General features: G+C 39.6%; 2 protein-coding genes across 3 annotated transcripts; both read left to right on the top strand.

Annotated features, from left to right (window-relative positions):
• Nucleotides 1–5,827: 5,827 nt before the first annotated feature.
• On the top strand, nucleotides 5,828–9,203 carry cnr2 (cannabinoid receptor 2). Of its 2 annotated transcripts, none has more exons than XM_063487441.1 (3): nucleotides 5,828–5,927; nucleotides 7,495–7,548; nucleotides 7,691–9,203. In XM_063487441.1, exons 2-3 carry the CDS (start codon nucleotides 7,503–7,505, stop codon nucleotides 8,776–8,778), a joined length of 1,134 nt encoding a protein of 377 aa, XP_063343511.1. In that variant the 5' UTR covers nucleotides 5,828–5,927; nucleotides 7,495–7,502; the 3' UTR covers nucleotides 8,779–9,203. The 2 variants fall into 2 exon arrangements, with proteins under 2 accessions (XP_063343511.1, XP_063343512.1); XM_063487442.1 differs by having other exon boundaries at nucleotides 5,863–5,927; nucleotides 7,726–9,203.
• A 2,440-nt stretch (nucleotides 9,204–11,643) lies between these two features.
• On the top strand, nucleotides 11,644–24,285 carry akirin1 (akirin 1). The gene is made up of 5 exons (XM_063487821.1): nucleotides 11,644–12,041; nucleotides 20,640–20,786; nucleotides 22,271–22,399; nucleotides 23,586–23,657; nucleotides 23,751–24,285. Exons 1-5 carry the CDS (start codon nucleotides 11,837–11,839, stop codon nucleotides 23,759–23,761), a joined length of 564 nt encoding a protein of 187 aa, XP_063343891.1. The 5' UTR covers nucleotides 11,644–11,836; the 3' UTR covers nucleotides 23,762–24,285.
• Nucleotides 24,286–25,292: the final 1,007 nt, after the last annotated feature.

The following is a 25,292-nucleotide window of genomic DNA, read 5'->3' as shown; positions in this document are numbered from 1 at the left end:
TATGCTTATTAAGCTGCCTTAGTGTCCCACTGTGCCTGAGGTAAGGTCGGGCAGCTGCTGACTGAGACACACTGCATGTGCATGGCAGGTGTCATTTTTATTCACTACTTTAGTAGAAAATTTCTGTTATTCTCATTTAAAGTATTTAAGTGCTTATGCATATGCTTAGATGAAGTGTGTGTATGTGTCAGCATGACCTTGTGAAAACTGCTTAGCTTTGCTTAACGATGTTTCACTATGTTATCTGCTAACTGTTAGGGCGTAGAAGGACGAAACTCCCAAGATGACAAGTGCCAGGAGCTTCCTGGGAAAAGATAGTGGGACTTGCTCTCTGCCCAGTAACAGCCCATTGGACAGAAACCTGTTGTAACTGGGAAGATACAGAGAGTTGTGTGTGAGGGTATAAAAGAGGAGCTGAGACACCCCAAGGGCAGAGCGCTCGTAACTTAAACCTGTGATGTTTTGATGTGTGTGTTTGCGCTCCTGCATGCATGCAGTAATAAAATAGCTTGACCACAGCTGACAGTGTTGCAGACCTTTTTTTTTTTACAGAAAATTCCACAACACTACAAATGATTCTTCCAAGTTTTATGAACTCAGATTTTCATATTACAAATGACCTAGTCCTGGAGAAAAGAAAGAAAATTAAAAATTTATATTAGCACTCCTGACCCACTTGTTGCTTTTACCACTTATTTCTGGATTTAAATGAATAATTATAATCATGAAAACTAACAGGAAATATCTAGACAAAACATTAGTTTAATTAGTCCCATAAAATACACTAAACTATCAATTGGAACTGATTAATAAATAAATCAATAACTACTATCTAAATTAAATAAAGAAAAATCTGAATAGCAGAGGTTGGCGATATTCACTCGTATGAAGTTAATTACATCTAAATGGAAATTTAAGGAAGTTTATTTATTTTAAAAAACTAAGAAAAACACACAAATATGTAATTAAAGATTTTTTTAAAGTGTGTGTGTGTGTGTGTGTTCCTGTCTAGCTATCTTTGTGAGGACCGAAATCTGTGTGTGTGTGTGTGTGTGTGTGTGTGTGTGTGTGTGTGTGTGTGTGTGTGTGTGTGTGTTTGCGCTCTCTCCTGTGCAGTAGTATCTCTTTGCATGCGTGAATAGGTAGTTTTGAATCTGTCTCGTGGTTTTTATGCCAAACAAAGGGTGATCACGTGAAATAATTGGGTCTTGCATTCATGCAATGCAAGACCTTGTGTACAGCAAAGCTAACATCAGCTGACATCAGCTAAATAGATAACACAAATCAATACATATATATAGTCCTAATCCTATACTATGCTAAGCTATGCTATTCCCAGGTGCTTTGTTACCAGTGACTGGTCAGAGTGGGATCCTGGTTATAGGGTCCAGGCAAGGAGGCCTTCTATCATCTCGTTCAGCTTTGCGCTAACTTGCTTAGGTGTTATTCTTTCTTATAAAAGTTTGCTGCTGAACTGACTCGGTTAGTGGTGGGTACCGGCCCAACAGGAAACTTCTGCAGGCTCCAGCACGACTGCAATTAAAAGACTGTCGAGTACGACTGTTGGCACAGAAGAGGTCAGAGGTCAGGCCTCAGACCTGAGAGGAGAGCTGTGTTTTTAATTCTCTTGTTGAGAAACAAATAGAGCTTAGTAGTTGTGGGTTGTGGGAAGTCTGGTCAACACTACAGGATGTGGCTCTGACCTATTAACATATCCATTCTCTTTACAGTACACAAATAAACACATTTCTCTGTGAACTCCATCGAGGTTTCTACAGCATGCATAATTCTTATGTTGAATTAAAAATGTAGCTAACACTTGACACATGCTCTAGTTTATCTGTTAAAACTGAATTTATAAGCAAGTGAATATCCTTGTCCTAATTAATTTATATCTTTCTCCCCCTCGGTTATTACAATAAACATACAGTTAGGTCCATACATTTTTGGACAATTGCACTTTTTTTTGTAATTTTGTCACAGTACACCAGCAAATTTCAAATCAAAACATCAAAACGTGACTGAAGAGCACAGTTTAATCTTTTATTTAAGATGTTTTTTAGGAACTACAACCATTTTTATACAGGTGTGAAAAAGATTGTTTTGAACAATAATGATTAAAATGAACTTGTATCAGAATCATGACAAGATAAAAGTATGGTGAAAGAAAGGAACAGCTCATGATCTGTCTGTGAAATATGTTATATGTAGGCATGTGTGGCTACCGGTGGAACTGGGCCTCTAGTATTTATTGATATGACTGAAGTGCACAGGGTTATACTCTCTGCTCAGATCAACCAAATGCTACAAAAGTGGTAAAATGTGCTTCACAGTGCAAATGAATAACGACCCAAAAAACTCTGCAAAAGCAAACCAAGAGTTTCTCAACATAAAGAAATGGGGCAATCTTGAATGGCCAAGTTAGTCATGTGATCTTGAACCTAATGGAGCATGCTCCTCAGTTATGATAAAGAATGCTATAAGTTAGCTTCATTTCTAATATGCAGGCAGAGAGACCCATAAACAAGCAGCAACTAAGAGGAAACATTTGGTGATATGCACAATTTCCAGGGGCACAGACACAAACAGTGGCAAAATTACAAAATTGTATTATTGTCCAAAAGATTATGAACCTGAATGTAACCCTCCTCTGTCACACCATCTCTCTGCATGTCCTCCTTCATTACGTATATCCATGAATCTTCCTTTGTTTACTCCTGCCTGGCAGCTCTATCTTCCGCTGTCCCTCCTCTCTACATGTCCAAACCGTGTCAAACCTGAGCTGTCCCTCTGACGAATTCATTCATAATCCCATCCATCCTGGTCACTCCCACTGAAGGTCTCAGCATCTTCAGCTCTGCCACCTCCATCTTCAAATCGTCTCTAAACCATACATCACAGCAGGTCTCACTACCATCTTGTAAACCTTGCTTTTCAATCCTGCTACTATCCTTCTGTCACAAATCCACCCTGGACACACATCTCCACCCACTCCGCCCCTTCGTGCACTGTTCTTCTTCTTCACTTCAAGTCCTTAGCACAGCTTTAAATGTAACCTAATGCTGAAACAGACCTTAATAACAGCTGTGTATGATAAACGGCAAACGGGGATGATGAATGTAAGACGTTTCCCACGACGATGTAATTGAAAGCTATTTGAGTCAGAGATTTAGATTTATCTGTGTGCTTTTGTAATTTTCATTTGGTGCGTTTCATTTCCATATTTAGAAGTCGAGCCTTTCATTTAACAAAAACAAAGTAAATAATTAAGCATCATTAAAGAATTAAGCTTCCAAGTAATTCGATTTTTGCCCGATCATTTTTTCCTGTGTCCTTCATGTCAGTGAACTGATACTGCTCCCTGAGGGTCTGGCAATCTGGAAATGAGGAGCGGAAATTTGATTAATGGATTTAATCCAAATCTGTCTGAAGCAGCAGAGCTGGCCCTGATGTTTGTGTCCAAGGTAATTTCTAAAAATGGATTGTGTAACAGGATGATGCAGTTCAACAGATAATTGAACATTTCAGCTTTTAGTCTGTCCTGTTGTCTGTCGTGTTTATGCTGCACCTGGACATACAGTGAGCGAGTAGAAATCTTATTGAAGCTGTGCTGCCTGCTCCTAATCACATTTCCTGCTTTCTGTCCTGCTGACTTTATCAGGTCAAAGGAGGAGAAGACACAGCCCGTGCACCAGATATCGCTGCCTTTCCGCGAGACATTTTTGTTTCCTTTTCTTTTAAAACAGTCATGTAGTAGAACACTAACTCCTTTCCTTCATGAAATTTGATATATTACTTAAATTCGTCAGACCCAGTTACCGACTCTGTGTTATTAAGCATGATTTTCTCTAAATGCTAAAATAGGTTGCTAATTTATTTCAGATTGCCTCGGGTATGTGGTTTAGAGATCTGATTAAATTGTTGTCAAACTAATGCAGCCTATTTTTACCACATGGGACTTAATCTAAATTAAATGACCTCATTGCTGAGTGGACTGCTTGTTGAGTTTGTATCTCTAATGAATAATCTTTAAACAAACTTTTAACTTGTCACCTTTAGTCTGATGCTTTTGGCCAGTTTACTGACTTAATCATATTGCCTACTGAATCAGGGTTGCCTAGTATTGCCCCCTATGTACTGCCACCAGTACTACAATACAATGGGCGAGTGGACTACTCGCCCATTTACATAAAAGGGTTTCAGGTCAAGTGAGTCAGTGCTATCACTATGCAGATAGTATCTGACTAGTTCAATTTCAAAATGCTGAACTGGACACTTGAAATCCTGTCAAAGTAGAGTGGCTCACATTAGAATGAATTTGGTGGTGAAATATAAGGATCAAAAATCAAACATGTAGTCAGATTTATTGAATTGCAACACACACACACACAGGAAAAAACTATAAAGTTGTCTGTTGTAGGGGTCTTGATGCATGCTCAATCATCCAGGTAAGGAAATCCCAAAAAGTTGATTCTGTTCATCTAGACGTAGCATTTTTAATGTAGAGGCCTTCGGTAAATGGTCTTTGATCAGTGGTCATGACAATTTGCATATTAATGATCAAGGAACTGACCTCACAGCCCATTGTTCATTAAGAGGGCTAGTTTCAGTCATTGTGCAGATGCATTGTTTATAAAGTTGGGGGAACCTGGAGTGAGCTGAGACTGAAAAAGTCACTTAAATGGGTGATGAAACGTTTCTCCCACTGAAAACGCCACGCCCAGATGAACAGAATCAACTTTTATTTCCTAACAGATTATTTGTGAGTGCAGACGTTTCATGTCTACCCACATTTAACTGTTTTAGTGTTCTTGCACCATATTTGTCATAATATGTGTGCCAGCCAAATGCAGGATGCCAACTTTTACATCTAAAAATCTTTATACAGGTTTGTCGTGCCATCTGTTTTCTTCCACTTATCCAATTCCTGGCTAATGTTTGGGGGGGGGGGGGGGGGGGGGGGGGGTCGGTGTTGGAGTCTACCCCAGCTCTCATAGGGCAAAAGGCGAGGTACATCCTGGGCAAGTCGGCAGTCTACAGCAATACAAACAAGAAAACCAAGGAATTAAAGCCATCTTTTTCTTATCTACAATTCCTTTACTTCTATAAACTGCAACAAGGTGTTCTTCTAATCCTTCAAGCAATGTTTTTGAGTATAGAATTAATGAGTAAAGCATTAACTAAGTGATCCTGCAGGGACAGGGTATACGCACATATTTCTGTTATGATAGATGCCGTTTTGTCAGATGAATATGAGTAGAAGATAATAACAAAAAGAGGTGGAAAACAATTGCTATTTAAATAGAAATAATCTAATTGAAAGAGGGCTTCACATTGACTAGGACAGTAATCTTGACCTTAGGTAGTTCGTTAGAAATGACAAAAGTTCTCTTATTGAGATATTTAGGCACCATAAGAAGCTGTTGGCGCTTGCAAAATATGCTGCAAAACCCAACGTGGTTATGGCCCACTTCCTCTTTTTTTTATGATCATGCTTTTTACACTTAACATTTGATATCTGACACTCAATAATCTTATTGGCTTTTCGCCACAGTCCAACCTCATGAAGCATACTTGAAATATATGAGAGACTTCAAAATTCAAAAGGGTTGATCTTTGAATGATCTACTGGTAATCTCTACTTCTGTTTAAGAAAATATTACGGAAAAAACAAACAGACAAAAATTGGAATTTGTGACAGAGAGTGGATAATTGATCAAAAAGTAGGCTTGGTTTTTGTTTTATCTCAGATGTCGTCTAAGCAGCTCCCGCCCCCTCATGTCATCACAGCTATACCCTCCTTGTCTTCTCCCTTCACATGCACACCAGTACTCACGTCTGCTGGTTTGCATGTCATGCAGCTTCAGCTCTGCAGCTAAGAGGCAGGAAATCAGATCTTTCAATAGTTTCCCAAGAAAGAAGAGAAGGTGAGCTCTTATAACTTTATTTAACACAGTTAAAATTTTTCTCTTATATATGAGATTTAGCAATTTGGTTTAAGTGGCATTTTGCAAGTGTGAAATTGTTAGAAAAAAATATGCTTTCTGCAATATTTCTAATCTAATGTGTAGAGAGTTGATCTGCTATTTCTGACTTATTTTAATAAAGTCTCTGTTTCCTGCAGTACATAAAAGAAGAGTGACTTCAAATAGTAGTTTTATTTTTTTTAAATCCAATTCTGCCCAAAGGGTTCATGATCTTTTGTAACAATGTGTCAGGGCGCAAAAGTGACTCAAGGGGTTATTGCCACACGACGCTGTACATGTCACCACAATGTTCATAAAATGTCTCTCAATAAGGATCTTTCTCAATACGTGCTTCCTTTGGCCTCATACATATGCAATTTTTATAGTCTTCACATGGCCGTGTCACAGATACAGTGGAAACAGTATAGCGTGCTCTAATTGGAACAATGCCACACCTAATCTTATTTATATAATTTCTGAGTGTTTATCAGCTGCTCTAGAAATATATTGCTTCAGGAATATTTTGATTAAACCCTCTGTATTCCATCAGTCATGCTGTTCCCCGCCAAAAAAAAAAAAGAACAAAGAAATCTTCAATCTTAAGCCACTTTGTGCAAACATTTAAAGGCAGTTCTTTTCATTTCATAATTTAGTTCAATCCAATGTTTTTGCCTCAGCTTTCCACAAACCCTTTAATCTATTGATTGCATATGGGCGACGCACTTCACTGGAGATTGTTTAATTCAACTGTGACCTTCACCCACTGATAAAACGACTAAATACAGTCTCCTCTGATTCCACAAGAGGGCACCAACATGGAGCTCCTGTACAGTGACAGCACAACAGCAGTCTGGAAATATTTCAAAAAAAGCCAGCTAACAAAAACTACATAATTTTATAATACAGAGTATCCACCCTAGGGGATAAACATTTATGTGATGTGCATAGATGTTCCTGACATGAATGGGAAAGCTAAATTTTTAGAGATATAGTAGCTGAAATTTCACTATAACACTGAACATATCATGATGAAAAATTGGCTTATTTTTTAACATAACAAGCACAAGGATAGATCTCTGTGTATTTTTAAACTCAATTCAGCCTTCAGTAAAAAATCAAAGTGTTTTATGGCTTGCTTGAAACCATGTTTTACCAGGCGACTATCTCTCCCGTAACATCATCAGCTGAAACTGTGATGATCCTCTGTTTGTCTTGGCCTCTAAATGACTTTCTGTCTTGACTCAGAGACGTTTATGTTCCCTTTAAGCTCCAGCTTCAATGTTGACAACGAGATAAAAAAGTAATCACGTTTTCTGGTTTGTTTGTTTCTCCACGGGAAGTTACCTGTGCCGTCCAACCTAATGTGACATACGTCAACGTGAGGGAATCTTAACACATTAAGATGTGAATGAAATTAGTTTTCTTATCTTCTGATCCTATATTCAGATCAGATTCTGTAGAGACATCTGTGCATAAATAACTTGTAACATTTGTTACAGTTTTTTTGTACTTCATTTCCTAATTATAGTAGCTGGAATGACGGACGGGGAGGCAGCTACTTCTGTAGAGCATGGACACACAGGTAATATCTCATCAACAATAGCTATGCAGCTTTCCATAAATGGTAAAATTCAATTCTGTGTTATATAAAAAAAGAACATCTGTATGTACAGTTGACTGGTCAGCTAAGACTTGTCACGGTACTGATTGTGTTTTTCTCCCAGTTAACAACTCCTGTGTCAATCTGATGTGCTACAAGGTCCTGAGTGTTGAAGAGAGGAAAGCCATCGGCGCAATCTGTTTCCTGGCGGGCCCTGTCACACTACTGGAAAATGTTCTTGTGCTGGGGGTGATTGCTAGCACAGCCACCTTGCGAAAGCGGCCATCCTATCTGTTTATTGGCAGCCTTGCTCTGGCTGATGTCTTTGCCAGTTGTTTCTTCACCATAAGTTTCTTACACTTTCACCTCTTTAATCTCAAAGATGGCCCAGACGCCTACCTCTTCAAGCTAGGTGGTGTCACCATGGCCTTCTCTGGTTCAGTGGGAAGTTTACTGCTGACTGCTCTGGACCGCTACCTCTGCATCTACCAGGCCTCGACTTACAAGGTGTTGCTGACACGGCGCAGAGCCCTGCTGAGCCTTCTGATTCTCTGGAGTACAATCATCTTCCTCTCCTTCTTACCTCTAATGGGCTGGAGGTGTTCCACAGGTCTTACTCCACCTTGCTCAAACTTGTTTCCATACATCAATAAGCACTATCAAGCTTTCTGGACCAGCTTCATCCTTGTGATTCTGGTTCTGATTTTGGGGGCTTATGCTCTCATCCTGTGGAAGGCCCACCGCCATGAGTCCTCAATGACCAGCTTCCAGGGAGCAGCAGGAAAAGGTCAAGCTCGCATGAGGATGGATATCCGGTTGGCTCGCACCTTTGGCCTGATTCTGCTCATACTAGTGGGCTGTTGGGTTCCTGTGCTTTCTTTCATGCTAGTAGATGTCTCCGTGATCCTGACCCATGACCAACAGCGGGCCTTTGCTTTCTGCAGCACCCTCTGTCTGGTCAACTCTTCAGTCAACCCACTGCTGTACGCCCTGCGCTGTCGAGAACTAAGAATTGCTCTTTTGCGGATGCTGCAAAAGCTGTGTTGCAAGGAAAGGTGTAAAAAACTCACAGAAGACTCAAGCCATGGACTGCCCTCTGCAGAAGACAACTGTACTGCTTTATCTGAGGATGAGATGCCCAAGGCCAGAACCACCAGACCTGACTCCATTTCAGAAATGGTGTACAGTCACCAGTTGACCATGAGAAAGTGAAGGAAGCTGAACGTTAAAATAAAAGAGAAGCAATACAGTTCGTGAAACACTTGTTTTCACGACAGCTATTAGCTAGTGATCAACACCATCACTGTAGATCAGGATAAAATCTGTCTATACAAGGAAATGTCACTTACTGTTTGTTTTTTTTTTATTGTAATTGCAAATAAGCTTGTAAATAAGTAAACAACACATGATAACAGTACTTGTCAAAACAAAACACAAACCCTGGGAATTACAATGTGACCATTACACATTACTTTAATTATAAGAGATTACAAAGTATGTTGTTAACCATTAATCCGTAATGTTATTACCAGTTAATATGCTTAAAATAGAAAATGATAGTTACACAGAGGACACACGAAGCTTTTTTCAGCATTTTGCAATAACTGCACCCAAAAGATTTAAATGGAAATAAATACCTCTGCACTCAATCAGACTAAGTAAATTGTTTTGTACAAATGTATGCTACTATGTGTTACTAATATTTAAGCACATATAAAGGTCATTTACCTTTGACCTCCATGTTTCCCCTCTCACTACTTTAGCATTCCATGAAATCCTGGTTCCGTGAACTGAACTGCTGACTTTTGGGTTTGCCATTTGTTGCTAGCATGATTCTTTATTTTTCAGTGTATGACCCAGAGCATGCAGGAACAGAGGAAGCAGTGGGTCGCCGATCTGCACATGAATGCCAGGACCCCACAGAATTTCACACAATGCTCACTGCACGAATCCAAGCAGCATGTAGAGGTGAATGGAGCAAATGTTAGGAAGAGAACAAGCACAGGCACTAGAACAGTCTTTGCGATAGTAAAAGCTGGCAGCTGCAGTAGAGCGCACACTGATATGCAGTTACACTCACAGTGACACACAGCGTAACAGAGGTAGATAATCAGAGCCGCCGCTTGTTGATTTAAGGTCACAGGAAATTCTTTAGAACACCTATTTCATCCATTGTGTGAACTTATTAAAAATAACACTTGGTCTCGACTCTTTGTATCTTTTTTTAAAGCAAATTACACAAGTACATTTCTTTTATCTGATAAAGTGGGCCCATCTCTGTATCTGTCTTTAGGATGACTAAAGGGACCTTGTCTACCACAGCAGACAATCTGTTAAATTAGCTAGCAGTAAGGCACATGACTGTGTTGGAGAAGAGATAGCAGCAGGTGGTGAACGGAACAAGTATGTGGCTTCATTTTACTCACTACAGCAGCAAAAAGTAGGGCTACACAATTACTGTAAAAATGATAATCTCGGTTACTTCAGGAAGTATTAGGATTGATTATTTCGTGTCATAATCTGACTTCTGAAACTCTGAGAAAGAAAAGTGTCTGTTATTCCTCGCCTAACTGAAACCAAAGCGTTTATAAATAGCCGAATCGGTTTTACAATTCTTGGTAATCAAAGTCTGCCTTCCTTTGATGTTACCTCAAGCTGAAGTAAACCTACCCCCACCTCTAAGGGAGTGAGTTTTAGAGAAGCATGAAAACACACAGCTGTAAAGGAAAGACAAAATGAGAACTGCAAAAAAGAATGCAAAAACAAAATGGTTATCTCTTGGTCATTTTCTTTTACATAATATAAGATGAGCTTTATTGTCACTCCAAGCAAAACTGGAACTGTTGGGAGCCATCGATTTAATCAAATTCAAATTTTAATCATTAGCAAAAATTAAATGTAAAGGATGATCATGTGTATACACTCATTTTAAACTATTAGTCTAAAGTTATAGCCTTGCAATATATAAACAAATAAAGTTATTTTATACAGATTTGGTGGAAAGTGTTATACAATCAGGTGGTGTTTATAAAATTCTTATATTGTTGAGAAAAATGCAATACAATGATTGGAAATTTGACAATAAACAAATGAAGACTACAACAGTGGAGGAAATTAATACATTTTAAAGACTATGTCATCATCATCTGCCTCCATCTCACCCTTTACTACATCCATGAACTTTCTCTCTGGTCTTCCTCTTTTTGTCTCCATGTTCAACAGCCTTTTCCAATACATATTCAGTATCTCTTCTTTGCACATATCCAAGCCATCTTAGCCTGGCCTCTCTAATGTTATACCTCTGATATACTTATTTCCAATACTGAAAGTCTTAGTATCTTCAACTCTGCTCAGCCTCCAGTCCTTTTGTTAGTGCCACCATCTCCAAACCACATATCATAGCAGGTCTAAGTATCATCTTGTAAACCTTTTCTTTCACTCTTGCCAAAGTTACTACTGCAATCGTGGACAGGTTACTTATTGCCGAGTCTGTGCTTGGTCACTGATGTGTTTTAAGAGATCAGATAGCAAACTATCTCTATGCGCAAATGTTTGAATGCAAGAGATAATTGATTAAATTTTTCTTCCTATGCAGTGTAAAAAAGCTCCATACACACATACATATATATATATATATATATATATATATATATATATATATATATATATATATATATATATAGTCTGTGTGTGTGTGTGACAATAAAGCTCAGTTGTACAGAATGAGTTGTTACTTAACCTAATTTTCCATATGTCGGTAAAAAATTTGGGGTCCGTTTTTAAAATACCCAATTTACCTGAACTCTACGACGAGACGTCTCGTGAACCTTGAATTTAAGTTCAAGTGAACGGAATCAACAACAACAACAGGGTAAGACAGCCGGAAAACGCAGCTTAGAAGCGCCGAATTAAAAAAGTGAAAACGACAAATTAATCTAGTTAGAATTAATCAAGACATTACAAAAGCAATTCTGGATAAGAATTACATTTCAAATCTGCGAAAAAATACAGAAAGATTCGTTGTAAATATTTGAAGACCCCCCTATTTCCGGTAATGGTAGGCTCTGGCTTTGTGACGTTTTAAAAATTCAGCAGGCAGGGTCGGCAGTTGCTTTACTACTGAGAGAAGAAAATCCGTTGTTGTGGAGCGGAAGAAAGGCGAAGAAGAAAACCGAGGAACGTTAAACGTACACACGCACGAGCGTTTAAAGCCCAGCGTTTGCGGGTCGTTTTTCTTCCTGCTTATTATTTTCCGTTTTGTTTAGCTATAATGGCTTGTGGAGCTACGTTAAAGCGGTCGATGGAGTTTGAGGCCCTCCTCAGTCCCCAGTCTCCCAAGCGGAGAAGGTGCAATCCACTACCGGGGACTTCTAGCACTCCGTCCCCTCAAAGATGCAGCCTCCGTCCCGCGGTCGACAGCCCGGCGCATTCGATGTCTCCTCCGGCTACTGGCGGCGAACACAGGCTCACTCCAGGTATGGATTTAGACCAAATTTGACGGCTTTTTCTCCCTTTCAGGGTGGGTGTCATGGGGGAGGGGGTTTGGGTGGAGTGGAATGGATAGCTAGCTACTTGAATGGGGGTTGGAGGCTAAATGTTAGCTTACCTCAGCTAACGTCAGGAAAAGGGAATGTCGTCGCTGATTTACCAGAACAGATCTCTTTACCAATCATAATGAATCAGTATAGGCACCGAAAAGTAGAAGCGACTCTGTAAGTATGGGGCTTGTGGCGTCACTGCAGCTCTCCGTTTTCGTCCTATACTTTGCTGAGCTGGCTTACATTGGCTAAATTTGTTTTGTCCGTGAAAAAAATATTAGATCCAGAGTTATTTGCTTGGCTAATTCAAACAGTCTATGGCGATAGGGGAAGTTGAATAAACATGACGCCCTTTTAGAAGCTTTGCTCAGACAATCTTCAGCCGTGTTACCACGTTCAATTATTTAATATATTTCATTAAACTTTAATTCGTTTAACTAAAACTGGACTGAAAGGACTCAACAGATCTTTCTTCTTTAACCCCTGCTCGTTGGCTCTCCTGCAGACAAATGGCATCACAGCAGTAGCCACATCATTGCAGACTATTAATTAGGAGGTGCCTGGGTAATGTTCCTTAGTTTCAATGCCACAGTGCCACAATTGTGTTGTATTGAGGTGGGGGTTACCATTATGCACCACAACCATTTCTTTTCCTCCTCAGGCATGGAGGAAGGCATTGTTCATTTCCTTTATGCCTGTACTTCACTCTCCCATTGATTTGAAAATGCAGCTCCATCCACTGTGAGTCTTGGATGGGTGTGTGGGGTGCACAAATAGGCCCAGACTAATTGCTTGTGTATATCCACTGCATCAAGTGGCCTTAATGTATGTGCCAGTCAGTGATATTTGGCAGGATGGCAGCATGGGGCCTAATCAATCGGTTAATTCTGCCAAAAAAAAGAGAGAGAGATAAATTCATCTTACAAACTTGCAGAAAACCACACAATTATAGACCCCTAGATTTTTGGGATTTAAACACAAATGTGGCTCGGGAGGCAGATAAAGTGTTCTTTTTTTTGCCTATCATTTGGCAAATGCTGAACCCAAAAAACTGTTCCCAATATGTAGAAGTACAAGGCTTTTACTCCTTATTGAACAGTTTGGAACTCACAAGAGAGGCTTTAGCTATAAAGCACAAAGTAAAATTACCAGAACTGAGAAAAAACATTTTAACCAATTGTTTAAAGTGGGGTTTAACTGGGGTTTACCAGTTGTGTATAATCACCTCCTTTAGTTTTATTGGGAAAAAAATCTAATTCACCAGGTCACTGTTGTTGGCCCAGTTGTCTCCTCCATGAAATAGTTTTAATCTAAAAAAAAAAAAAAAAGGCTTAATTATTATTTTTACTTGAGTTATTAAGCAGCTGGAACACGATTGGACTTGATCATTATAGCCATTATTGCTGTTTCTTGCTGGGATTGTGTTACTTGACCTAACTACTGAGTGGGTGTGCATGTGTGTTTTCATTTTCTTTTCCTCCTTGGAACAGCAACATGGATGATGTTAAAACCGAGTGATATTTGAAAAATGAAAAAGAAATATGCTATTAGTCAGGGTTGTATTCATCAGAACATTAAACCAACGCGACTCCCAGTTTGCACAGTATGCCTTCTGGGCTGCATGTTTGTCTAGTATTGTTTGAACACAACTCTTTGGAATTTAGCTTTCAGTTTTAATTTAAACACCCCAGGATTATTTCTCAGTCTGACCTAATAGAAAGTTTTGGAAACAAGTGAGCAAATACCTACATTTGCTTCCTGATTGGCTTAATATGTATGACTGATAAGAGTTAAAGCTTAATATAGAACTTCTTCTTGTGTCTGCCTTTGGGTACTTTTCCTCCATTTGCTATCAGTTCCTCTTGGGTCGATACTGTACCCAAGTGGTGATTTTCGGTGCATCTGCCATCTTAAGAAACAGTATTGTTAGTTCTATGCAAAGCTTTGTAGACTGTCTCTGTGTTTCAGTTGGGTATTATCATGAGTGGTTCAGTATCAAAAATACATTGAACAACTGGACTGTGGGTTGCTCTCATTTGTGGTTGTGCTGTTGGTTGTTCTTTAGCTTCGATTTCTGCCACAGAGAAAACCAAAGTCGTAACACACAAAGAACATATGTGAAAAGAAATGAGTGTCGACAACAATAGCTGTGTCCAAATTCATGGGCTGCATCCTCCTGAGGACCCGGCCTTCGCGGTCTACGTGGGCCGGGTCCTCAGAAGGTCGGGTAGGCCGGAAGTAAACGGCTGGGGAAATTGGACGGTCTAGCCTTCTGATTAGCGTCACCGCTGTTTCGGTGGAGTTTAATAAACTCTGCCGTCTGCTCCTTGCTATCTAAAATATAACAAGACACTGGCGTAAATTCTCGACCATCTCACACTTCTGTTTAATCAGTTTTCTGTTTAACATTTATTCAGCTGTGTAAAAACCAAGGAGGAACCCACCCGGGGGATTAATAAAGTTTTATTTTATCTAATCTAATCTAATAACTTTAATCTCAGCCAAACCGATTTACTCACGAACAAATAAAACACTGAAAAAAAGACAAACAATAACATTTTTAGGTTATCTAAGTGACTTATATATTACGTTTAACCTGAGTAGCAAAAGTCCGCGGTGATCTGAAAATGATGTGCCGGGAGTTGTGCCGTTCTCGGCGGCTTCAGTGACCCTCGAGCTCTCGGCTAGCTATCGAGCTGGTGGGTAACAGACGTCTCCGAAAATGTCGAAGCACTTTTGCAAATATGCGATATCTTGATAAACTGAGCAGATATTTGAAGTTTACACACCCACATTCTCGCCTGAAAATATGTTAAAAGTTTATTTTGTGACCCAGAAAGATTAATAAGAGTAATTTTAAAACTTAGTAGCGGCCGCCATTGCCGGAAACTGGAGTTTGGCTGGGCCGCGCTATGAATTCTGGGATATGGTGGGCCACGAAGGACACACCTGACCCATCCTTCAAATTCGGGGAAAAGGAGGACGCATTTGTCGGCTGCATTCAGAGGAGTCTACGAATTTGGACAGCCTTCGGCGCGTCGCTGTGACGTAATCGGTCTACAAATGCGTCCTCAGGAGGATGCAGCCCATGAATTTGGACACAGCTATAGAAAACCATCTGGGTGATAATTTGTGATAATTATATGTATAGCAAAAATTTACTGAACATTTTACTGCTTGCAGGCAGCAGTGTTTATTATTGCAACGATAATGCAAGGTGTTTTCCATAATTCTTCTTCAATGAACTGCTGTCATCTGTCACAGATTGCTAAATTCAAAGTGTGAACGGGCTGATCATCTTGTTGTGTGTGCTATGGAACGTAAATTCATGGTGCGCAGCAACGTGGGATTCAATTAACTTGTGTGGAAAGGTAGGACGAGTTTAAAAATTATCAAATCAGAACTAATCTCGTTGTGCAGTAAGGTTAAATGCACACATTTGAGCTGCTGTTGAAAAGATTCAAGATGGAGTTTCAGCTAGCTTTCATGCTCCCTGTTTCTCATAAAAACACAACAAAATGTTAACACTTTGGGGGACTCATGCAAAGGGACATAAATGAGGTACCATGAATTTACTTTCAGTAACACTTCCACCTCATGGTTGGTTCGAACAAAGAAAACTGTTTTTTGGGTTTGTTTTTTTTTAATGCCCTACATCAGTAGTTTGTGTGGGTTACATTAGTTTATACTGAGGTTGTATGTAAAATGTTGATCTAAACCTCATTGAGGTTTGGTTAGGACGTGATCTCTGACAAAGGGGTCTCTGTTGTTGCTGTTGTCTGGACTATAAGAAAAAATGTGCTTCATTGTACACATTATTGTATGATGAGGCTGGGGGCAGTGCATGATATTTGTCAGAGATGAGGCAAAGCTGCCCTGTTCCTCACAGATGCAGGTGTTTATGGTGGTTGGCTTGCTGTGAAATGCGTTTCATCTCTGTAAATATTAGCAGAAACTAGCCAAAGAATCATATTGATTCAGGAGTGTTTTTAGTTTTGAGGGAATACGGGGCAGTTAAAAACAGTCTTTTTCTTCTTCTGCTGATTTGTTTATTTTGTTTTGTAATTACAGCGTGGCTGTGTTGTAAAAGAATTAGAGTTCAGGAGCTGCAAGTTTGAAGTAATGAAGATTTGTCTGCTTTAGAGACACAAAGTCCAGATACCTGATACTAAGCTCATCTTCCCTGAAAGAGGCCTCCCATGGGAGCAGCTCTGCAAGGCTGCCTTTCTGATGTGGTGTGCTAAGCGAAAGCAGCTTTGTATTTAACGAAAGGTCAACTGTCATCCCTCCCACCCAACTCTACCCGCACATGTTTTCCAGCTAGTCAGGTTCTCTCGTGTGCAGACGAGAAGGCAAGAAAACAGGATTGGACGTTGCCAGTGGATCTTTAAGCAATTTCATTTCATACTGTAGATAGGACACCTCTTCTCCTCTGCCAGTCTGGGCTTGTACTTCTGTGAAATTCCCCAAGATGACAAATGAGCTGAGTGTTTTCTTGAGAGGCGTTACTTAAAAGGATAAACTGTGTGGCATTGTTAATTTATAGGTTGGTCAGAAAGCTTCCCAGGTCATAGTTCAAGTGATAACCATAAAAAAAGAACATTTTACAAAAAAGAACATTTAGCGTACTATTAGAGAATATATCAGGGTCTTTCCTGGCTCAGAATGGGTCTTCGGGTATGACTATGCATCAAAACACAGTCTGCATGTAGTTAAGGCGCCATTGTGTTTCTGTGCAGGAGTAAACTCTGTACTGGTGTTAAATGAAGCCTATTTATCAGAGTGTCTGTACTGACCTAAATGCATAGACAAAAAAAAGGGCTAGTATTGGTAGGAAAAAGTACCAATATGGTGATTTTATTCAATTACATTGATACACTGCTACCAAAACATGTAGGCGCTTTAAACAGATCCCCACACCATTTTCACTTACCAGAGTCACTATATCAGAACAACTTGTAGTGCAGACTATAAGAGCAAATGTTAAATATTAAGAGAGAATAAATACAGAATTTTTGCCTTTTTGGTTTTTTTTTGTTCTTCTTTACTTGTTTTAATGTATTATAGGTTATTTTTATGCATTGTATAGACAATAAAAAACACATCATTATCTTGGGTAGTGTATTGTTTTCATTTTAACATGCTGTAGTTATATGTAGTTAACTACAGCATATAACTACATATGCTGTAGTTATATGTAGTTACTTCAGACTTTTCACAAAGTCTGAAGTAAAGAAAATATGAAAGTTCTGGGAATATCCAAAAGCCTGATTTGTAGTACTGCACTGAGTATCCGCTGTAGTGGGGGTTGTCGTTGTTTGCATACTGTGAATTGGCGTGTCTGCCGTCACTAGGCAGCCAAGCTGTTGATGTTGGACTTGGAGCTACTAAATTTTGAACAGCACCTATGTTTTCTGAATCACAGGGAGAAGGGACCAACTCCATACTAGTGTGTCCAGAGCTACAAACACAAGGAAATGCATTTGTTTTTACTGGCAGAGCACTAGCCAACTATTGGCATGATGAGCGAGATAGAAGCAATGAGAGTGTATTGCATGTAACTGGTTTCTGCTTAGCTAAACTCTGCCAACCAATCTCACATTGGGTGTTTTCTACATTATATGTGACACAAAGTGCAGCAACTTTTAAAACATGATTAACAAGAAATGTAATTAAAGAATTTGTATAGCTTCAAAAAATACACACAAAATACTGCTTTTGTTTTTTAACTTTACTGATTAGTATTTTGAATGCTTTGGGTGTTTTATATTAGTTGAGTAGTCTGATGTTAGAAAGTCTGATCTCTATGTTAAATGACTAGTTAATTAGTCATCAGAAACCTCCCTACCAGTAAAGTCTTGGTAATACTCTCTTATGGACATGGTTACCTGGAGACCTGATGACCGAGTAGTCATTCTTGTTAGACTTCTTTGAAGTCCACCACCTGGGGCACATGGATGTCAGTGGAGTCACAAAAAACAGAGGCATACGGACATCTGCACAGACCCTCGCGCTTACTGTGCGATAATATTTACGTGGTTCTGACCTGAGCAGATGCTGGCGAACTCGTGGACGTGGAGAGTATAATCTTACATCACAACCTACTTCCCAACATTCGAGATATTTGAAACCTACCTCCCCTACAGCCCTTTACGGGTGGAGGGTAAAATGAAGTGAGTCGGCTTTGTTTTCTCCCCACCATGTCCATGTCTAGCCGATCTTCTGCGTATTCACTGCTTAGCCCTTCAGCTTTTCTACAGTGTTTCTCTGGCTTCCAGAAGTCTCTGTGATTGATTGCTTGGTCTAGTTGTGGCAGGGTCATTGTTGCCAAGCAACGCTGTTGAGCTTCTGGCAGTTGGCAAAGCTTTAAGTGACATACAGCAGGAGAGGGGTTTCACTTGTCATTTAGATGAAAAGACCAGAGATCAGTGGATACTGTATGCATACAAAGCATGCACTCAGAGGATTGTGTTCTCACTGATACTCTTAATTGATGGTATTAAATGACTAAAGTTTTTGGGGTGACTGTGGTTGAGCGGATCATCGGCTAATCGGAAGGTTGGTGGTTCAATCCCTGGCTGTTCCAGTCTGCTTGCCAGAGTATCCTTGGGCAAGGTACTAAAACCCAAGTTCACAGTCTTCATATATGTTCAGTCAATGTGAATGTTAGAAAGTACTTAGATATAAAAAGCAGCACTCATATGACTGTTTGTATGAATAGGTGAACGAGTTGTGTTGTGTAAAGAGCTTTGAGTGCTGAAGTAGACTAGAAAAGTGCTATATAAGAACCAGTCCATTTGAACTCTTCAGCACATTTGACTTTAAGCATCTGGCTTTCTCTTCTCACACATATTCATGCAGGCTTTGTTTGATCAAATGTCAGTTTGAGTTCCCTTTACAGGTGGAGGGTTTCCCCTAGGAAACTGGTTCGTGGTGATCTGTAGATCTACCAAGTGGCACTTAGTAGAACCCATAGTAAAGGCTGAAAAAAATAATACAAAAAAATAATTTCAGCTATTCTTTTGGCTTCCAAGAATTAAGTTGGCCAAGATAAAAATGATTAATTTTGTTTTTTCCTTTCAGCACATCCTTTACTTTTGGCCTCCATAAAACCCTGCCAGGTTGTTGAATGTTTAGTTCAGTTCACACTTTATTATTCAGCAACTAATATAACTTAATGTTTGATTTGTCTACAGGACAGCTTCAGCATTATGCGGTCTCTGCAGTTTGTTGTCAAACTTCTTCAACTTCAGTGGTTTTTAAATGGCATCAAAACAGTGATCTGCTTAAACATTGTCCCACGTCCTTTTTCTCTTCGCACAGCTGATACGAAGCTGCAGAGCCTCTGTTGCCTGTAAGATGACATTGTTCTGTTTGCAGTGACGATGTTTTATTAGTCGCTAAACAAAAAAAGTGCCTTCTAGATTGGTCTTGTGGTGTTTATGCTCAGAAGGTTCAGAGGCGCAATTACATCCAACAGGAGGATGCATCTCTGAGGACAACAGTTCACTACACAACCGTATAGAACACAGTAAATCCTCTGCTTTGCCAACAGGTCTAAACAAGCTTATTGATGAGTGGGTTGAAGTAAAAGAATTGCTTCTTATTCTATCCCCAGTCAAAATAAACAAGGCACTTTTTCTCATATAGAGATGCAGAGTGTGTCGAGACTTTATCTTATTCTACTTATAGAGCGGAAAGTTTTCTGTATTCTGTTATCAGCTCAGTTTCAGGCCCCTGTGTTGATAAGACTAGTGTTGATAAAACTATGACTTATAGATGCACAGCATATAGCTGGCCTGTTACTGTACTTCTGTTTCTCTTAGGCGAAAAATGCATGAATCATGCAGCTTGTACAACAATACAAATCAGTTTGTCCTGCATTTTCACAAAAACTGCTAAACAGAGTATAGAAGGACAATGGTTGGGTACTTTGGTAAAGAAGTGATTTCTGTTGCTGCTTAGGTCTGAGCATTTGCACTTGTAACTTGGCATCACACACTGCTATTATGGAAACCGTATGAAAGAGAAGTGAAAATGATAGTCATAAGATTTAAAAACCAAAAAAGACCTTGTTTGCTGTGTATGTGTTACAGCTGTGTTAGTCATGTTATTAATGTCAATCTAGTGCACATCTGTTCCTTCTGTCAATCTTTTAGCCTATGTTGGCTAACAGAGAACACATGGAAAGTGTTTTTTTGGGGGGGTTTTTTTCCTTTTTTTTTTTTTTTTTTTTTTTTTTTTTTTTTTTGCTGGATTATATTAACTTTGTTTTGTGGTTGATCTTGAATTTAACAAGTGAACAGATTAATGAAAATAAGCAGGTTTTTTTTCCTGGAACAAATCTATGTGCGAAAAACAAAAGTTGGCTTATTCTGCTATTTAAATGTGGACATTTAAAGTTTGCATCAAATAATTCTAGATAATTTACACTGACCATCATTTGTACCACCAAATGTCTCAGTGTTGGGAGCATGTGTGAGTAAGTGTAGTTTTTTGATCCTGTTTTTCTTGTTTCCTGTTTGCCCCCCGCAGAGCAAATCTTCCAGAACCTCCGTCAGGAGTACAGCAGGATCCAGAGGCGGCGGCAGCTGGAAGGGGCCTTCAACCAGACTGAGGCCTGTAGCTCCAGTGATGCCCCCAGCCCCAGCTCCTCTCTCAATGCTCCCAGCTCCCCACCAGGTAGGAGACGTAATAAAATTGGTTTTCTGCACCGTGCATTTTTTTTTTCTTTTTCTTTTTTTCTGGTAAGCATAAAGACAAAAAAATAAATAAATAAAACACACAACTACACAACACACTCACTACACAATTTCAAGAAAGGCAGATAAACTGTTTCCAAGTTTGATGAGAGATGTTGACTTCTGCGTGGGGCTGGGTGACTTGCTCCGTCCTCCTGTTGTTGCATAGAAACACGTTAACTTGAAAGCATACAGGAGTCAGGGCATGAGCTTCTTTGCATGTAGCCATGCATGCCAAGATACATCAGTGTTGCAAGTGTTTGTTATGTGTGGATGTTTTATAGAGGGGAAGATGGACTTAATTAATATCATTATCAATAATATACTTTATCATTGGTGAAATAAGATAGCTTGCCAGTTTAGACCGTTTCTATCAGCGCCACGTTGACCATTGTTGATCGCCATCATCATCACCCATTGACATAACCCTACTTCTGTCCCAAGTCTAACCTGCTGCTGGTGAGTCACTCTTATCCACTAGATACGATAAAAGTTTGGGTGCAAACAGAGAATACATGCGTCATGGGCATATTATCCAAGTGCTGTTGACTGTAACACGTGTTTCAGATGGAAAATAAATTTTAGATTAACATTAGATTATTTAAGTACATACATAATTTAAAGAGACCTGTCATGTTATTACATGGTCAAGAGGAAGAAGACCCTTGTGATTTTGCACTATACAAATGAAATAAAATAGAATTAAATCTGAAGCTCGTAGATCAGATTCACTAAAAGAGTTGACTTTCTCCCCTCGTCTGTTTTGTGCAGCTTGATGTGGCTTCCATAAAAAAAAAATAAAAAATGCCCCACTGCTATTTTATGTGATGCAATGCATCAGATCTGATGGAATTACAGGCATTGTTTCGAGTTGTTGCATTCAGCAGTGGTTACATTATTAGTTTGGTGCATAAAGTAAAAAAAAAAAAAAAAATTCCCAGTGACTGTGAGTGTAATCCAAGCCTCAGGGCTTTGGGTCTGTGTGCTGTGTGACTCTATGCAGGACGACCTCGTAGATCACAATGACTGCACTGTTACTAACCCGGCCTCTTTCTGTCTGCGAGGCCACTGTTTTAACCTTCATCCCCACTCTGCCATCCTCCACTGCGATTTACAAACATTTTAGTCTATCTGGCTCATAGCAGACCTCAAAGACCACTTTGTAATGAATCACTGAGCTAAAGCCGGCTCCAGTTTTAGCCTGGCAGAGACGCTGGGGAGACTCAGAAAGAGGCAGCATTAGTGTTGCATGACCCTGCTGGTCTTTCTGAGGTGAGAGAGGACACAGAGCTGTAACTCTGCAGCCAGCTGAGCAGCTATTAGCTTAGAGAGGATGTTTCTGCCCATGACTGGGTATTGCACCATAGATGTGATTCTGCTTTATTTATTTATAGCTGATCTGATTTGTTTTGTTTTTTTCCTCAGGTGCCTCAAGGAAGGACCAGCCTTCGTTTACGCTGAGGCAGGTGAGCTACCTGTGTGAGCGCCTGCTCAAAGACCACGAGGAGAAGATCCGGGAGGAGTACGAACAGATCCTTAATACAAAACTTGCAGGTAAAAAAATCATCCTTAATAATAAAATTGAAAGGACTCGAATATGAACAGTGCCCTTTATATTCCGGGGATGACGTACAGTCAGTGTGACAAGCATTCTTCTTTAGTGTGTCTCAGATTTTCACGACGAAGCGTTTACAGTGTGTAGCTTCCTGGGAGTTTAAATGTGCTATTAAATCCCAAGATGAATATTTTATAACAGCTGGAGGGAACAAAGACATAAAGAGGATATAAAATGTCATTTGGCAACAAAAGCAAATCTGCATTCATTCGAGTATGCCTGCTTTAAAACGGTTAATTAAAAAAAAAAAGTGCTCTCTCTGTTTTGACTCAGGCCTGAGTGTTTGGAGGGTTTATAAACTTCCAAATTCCAGCTTGGGCTTGTCGTATACAGGAAGTGAGACCATCTGCTACATATCACACATTATGTTTATTAAAAGCAGTGTTGACTGTTGCACACAAAAGTACGTTACTTCTTTTCTTCCTGTAAACGAAAACTTGTTAAGCTTGTCATTACTTTTGCATTGCTCTGTGACATGGCCCCAGGTGCATTATCACATAGTGTGCAGCCCCTCGCACTAACACAAATGCCTGTGCTAATGAGAACACACAGGAGCTTTGCTTTATCGAGGCCCAAAGCCACACAGAACAGTGTTGCAGCCACAGTGACTGTGGTTGCATGTATAGAAACTCTGACTGCTTTGTTACCTCCGGCTGCTTTGGGGGGTCGGGGTCAGCAAACACTCGGCTTTAACATCACTCTGGGTTCTTGGTTGCTACATTTGTACTAGCTTGCTGTCAGTTCTAGGAAAGTGGCAATGTTGTTGTTAGCAGCTATTTGTGGTCTGAGCCAAACCGTTTGTACTTTACTGATATTTTTGTCCTTCCATAGAGTATAACTCAAAGTAATGTTTATATCTGCGCTGCTCTAAAGTTGAATTTTCCTCCTCCACATAACTACAGGGAGCGATTGTAGCAGAAGTACACTGATTAAAACTGTGTCGGTGAGGTTTAGTAGTTCTACTGATGCTTTATTATGGACAGTTTTTATTAAAAGACCTGGAAGTGTGATTGTGAATCAGTTTTCAAGTACTTAGCTTAATGAAAATGAAGACTCGCTCCTCCACCCATTTGATGTTTGCAGAATGTTGCACACACCCTCACCTCCATCCTCTTCTCTTTTCAGAACAATATGAATCTTTTGTAAAATTCACACAAGACCAGATAATGCGAAGATACGGAGCTCGACCTGCTAGTTGTGAGTACTGTTATCTTTATTTACTTTATGTTTTTAAGTCTGTTCTCAGTTAAAAAGGACTGCCTCTCTTATAATGACTATTTTGTATTTCAGATGTGTCCTGAGCTCACATCCGTATGATCCCAGCTTCCTCTAATAAGATGGCTGCTCTTCTACTGCCTCCTTCCAGTTGATTTACATTTTATTTCCCTAACACCACCCCCTCGTCCCTTCTCAAACTGTTTGGGTGCCATGATTTATCCACTTTTTAATCCAGAAGTTGGTTTCTTACTTCAAAATTATTGCTGCTGGCCAAACTTAGAAAAGTCTGAGAGAAAGTCTGTATGAAGCCCGCTATCTTTTGTTTGTTTTTGTTGGTTTTTTTTCCCCTTTTATTTTTTTTAAATATGCTTTTCTGGACTTCCTCACTAAAGCAGATGTTTGTTGAATCTCTTGCCAGCGCTGTAGAAAAAGCTTATTGGCTTGTGACCGTTCTGTATAACCTTCCAGCAGCTGTATCTAATGGCTCCTGCTTCTCACCTTGTCCCACTTTACTGTCCCCCCCTTTCCCGACCTCCCTCCTCACAAAACTTACCCAAAATGTGGATTTTTCTCCCTTTTGAAAAAAATAAAAGTTCTGTGACTAAAACATGTTGTCTTGGGTGTTTCTTTAAAGCTCCATATTTATATTAATAATGTGCACATTAAGCCACAACATCTCATCATAAGGTCAGTAATAGTTGCTCTTTTGTGACATCTTGACCACATGACCACAACATGTTCTTTTTAGTATCATCTCAAATGTATTTGTTTGCACACCTAAATGACTGAACTTTGAGTAAAATTATGTTGAACATCATTTTAACCTAAAACAGGTTACTGGAAATGATCATCCTGAAGAATACTATTTTGTTTTGTTTTTTTTAATCTACGATTTGGCTTGTCTTCCAAAAACAAAACAAGGGTTATAATTAAATGTAGATGAATAACTCAATTTAAATTTTACTGCTTTTGGTTTTGAATTTTCTGACATTTTGTACAGAAAAATGCAGATGAGCTGTGATTAATGGAGTATAATTAATGATTATAGCAAAAGACCTCTAACATGAGTTCATCCATGCATAATAATAAAACCTATTTATGTTGAAATCTCGGAGCTGATGACGTGTTGTATAACAATTAAGTAAATGTATAACAATTAAGACTTGTTCACAACTGGTGTCGTATCTACTGTAATCGTTGATTCTAAAAATAATCCTAGCCATTAGCCTTATTTGAGTGCTGTAGCACCCCCCTGTGGTAGATAGGGGGAACTACAACCTCAATATTAAAGCGGGTCTTTGACCTGAGTGCAGTTTATTGACACTGATCAGTTTGAATATGAGCCACGCTTCTAATCAAGAGTATTTTATTTTCTATGTGTGGTTGGACGCTGGGGTGGAGGTATAGTGATGGTCGGGATTAGGCCACGGCTCCTTGGGACGAAGCACTACCGTGTCTGTGACGTCACTGACCACAGGTGTGGTAAGAGGGGAACAGGTAGGCTGTTTACGGTGCGCGGTTTGGAAACGTGGGATTTGTGAAAAACAGCTGTGTTGTACCTGGGAGGAAGAAGGAGAGCATCGGGGGTTTGTTTATGTCGCGTAGGAAGGAGGA

The sequence above is a fragment of the Pelmatolapia mariae genome, linkage group LG10_11 (genome assembly GCF_036321145.2).
Source record: "Pelmatolapia mariae isolate MD_Pm_ZW linkage group LG10_11, Pm_UMD_F_2, whole genome shotgun sequence".
Taxonomy (NCBI): domain Eukaryota; kingdom Metazoa; phylum Chordata; class Actinopteri; order Cichliformes; family Cichlidae; genus Pelmatolapia; species Pelmatolapia mariae.
The sequence above is the reverse complement of the archived record's forward strand: the minus strand, read 5'-3'. Positions and strand labels throughout refer to the sequence as shown.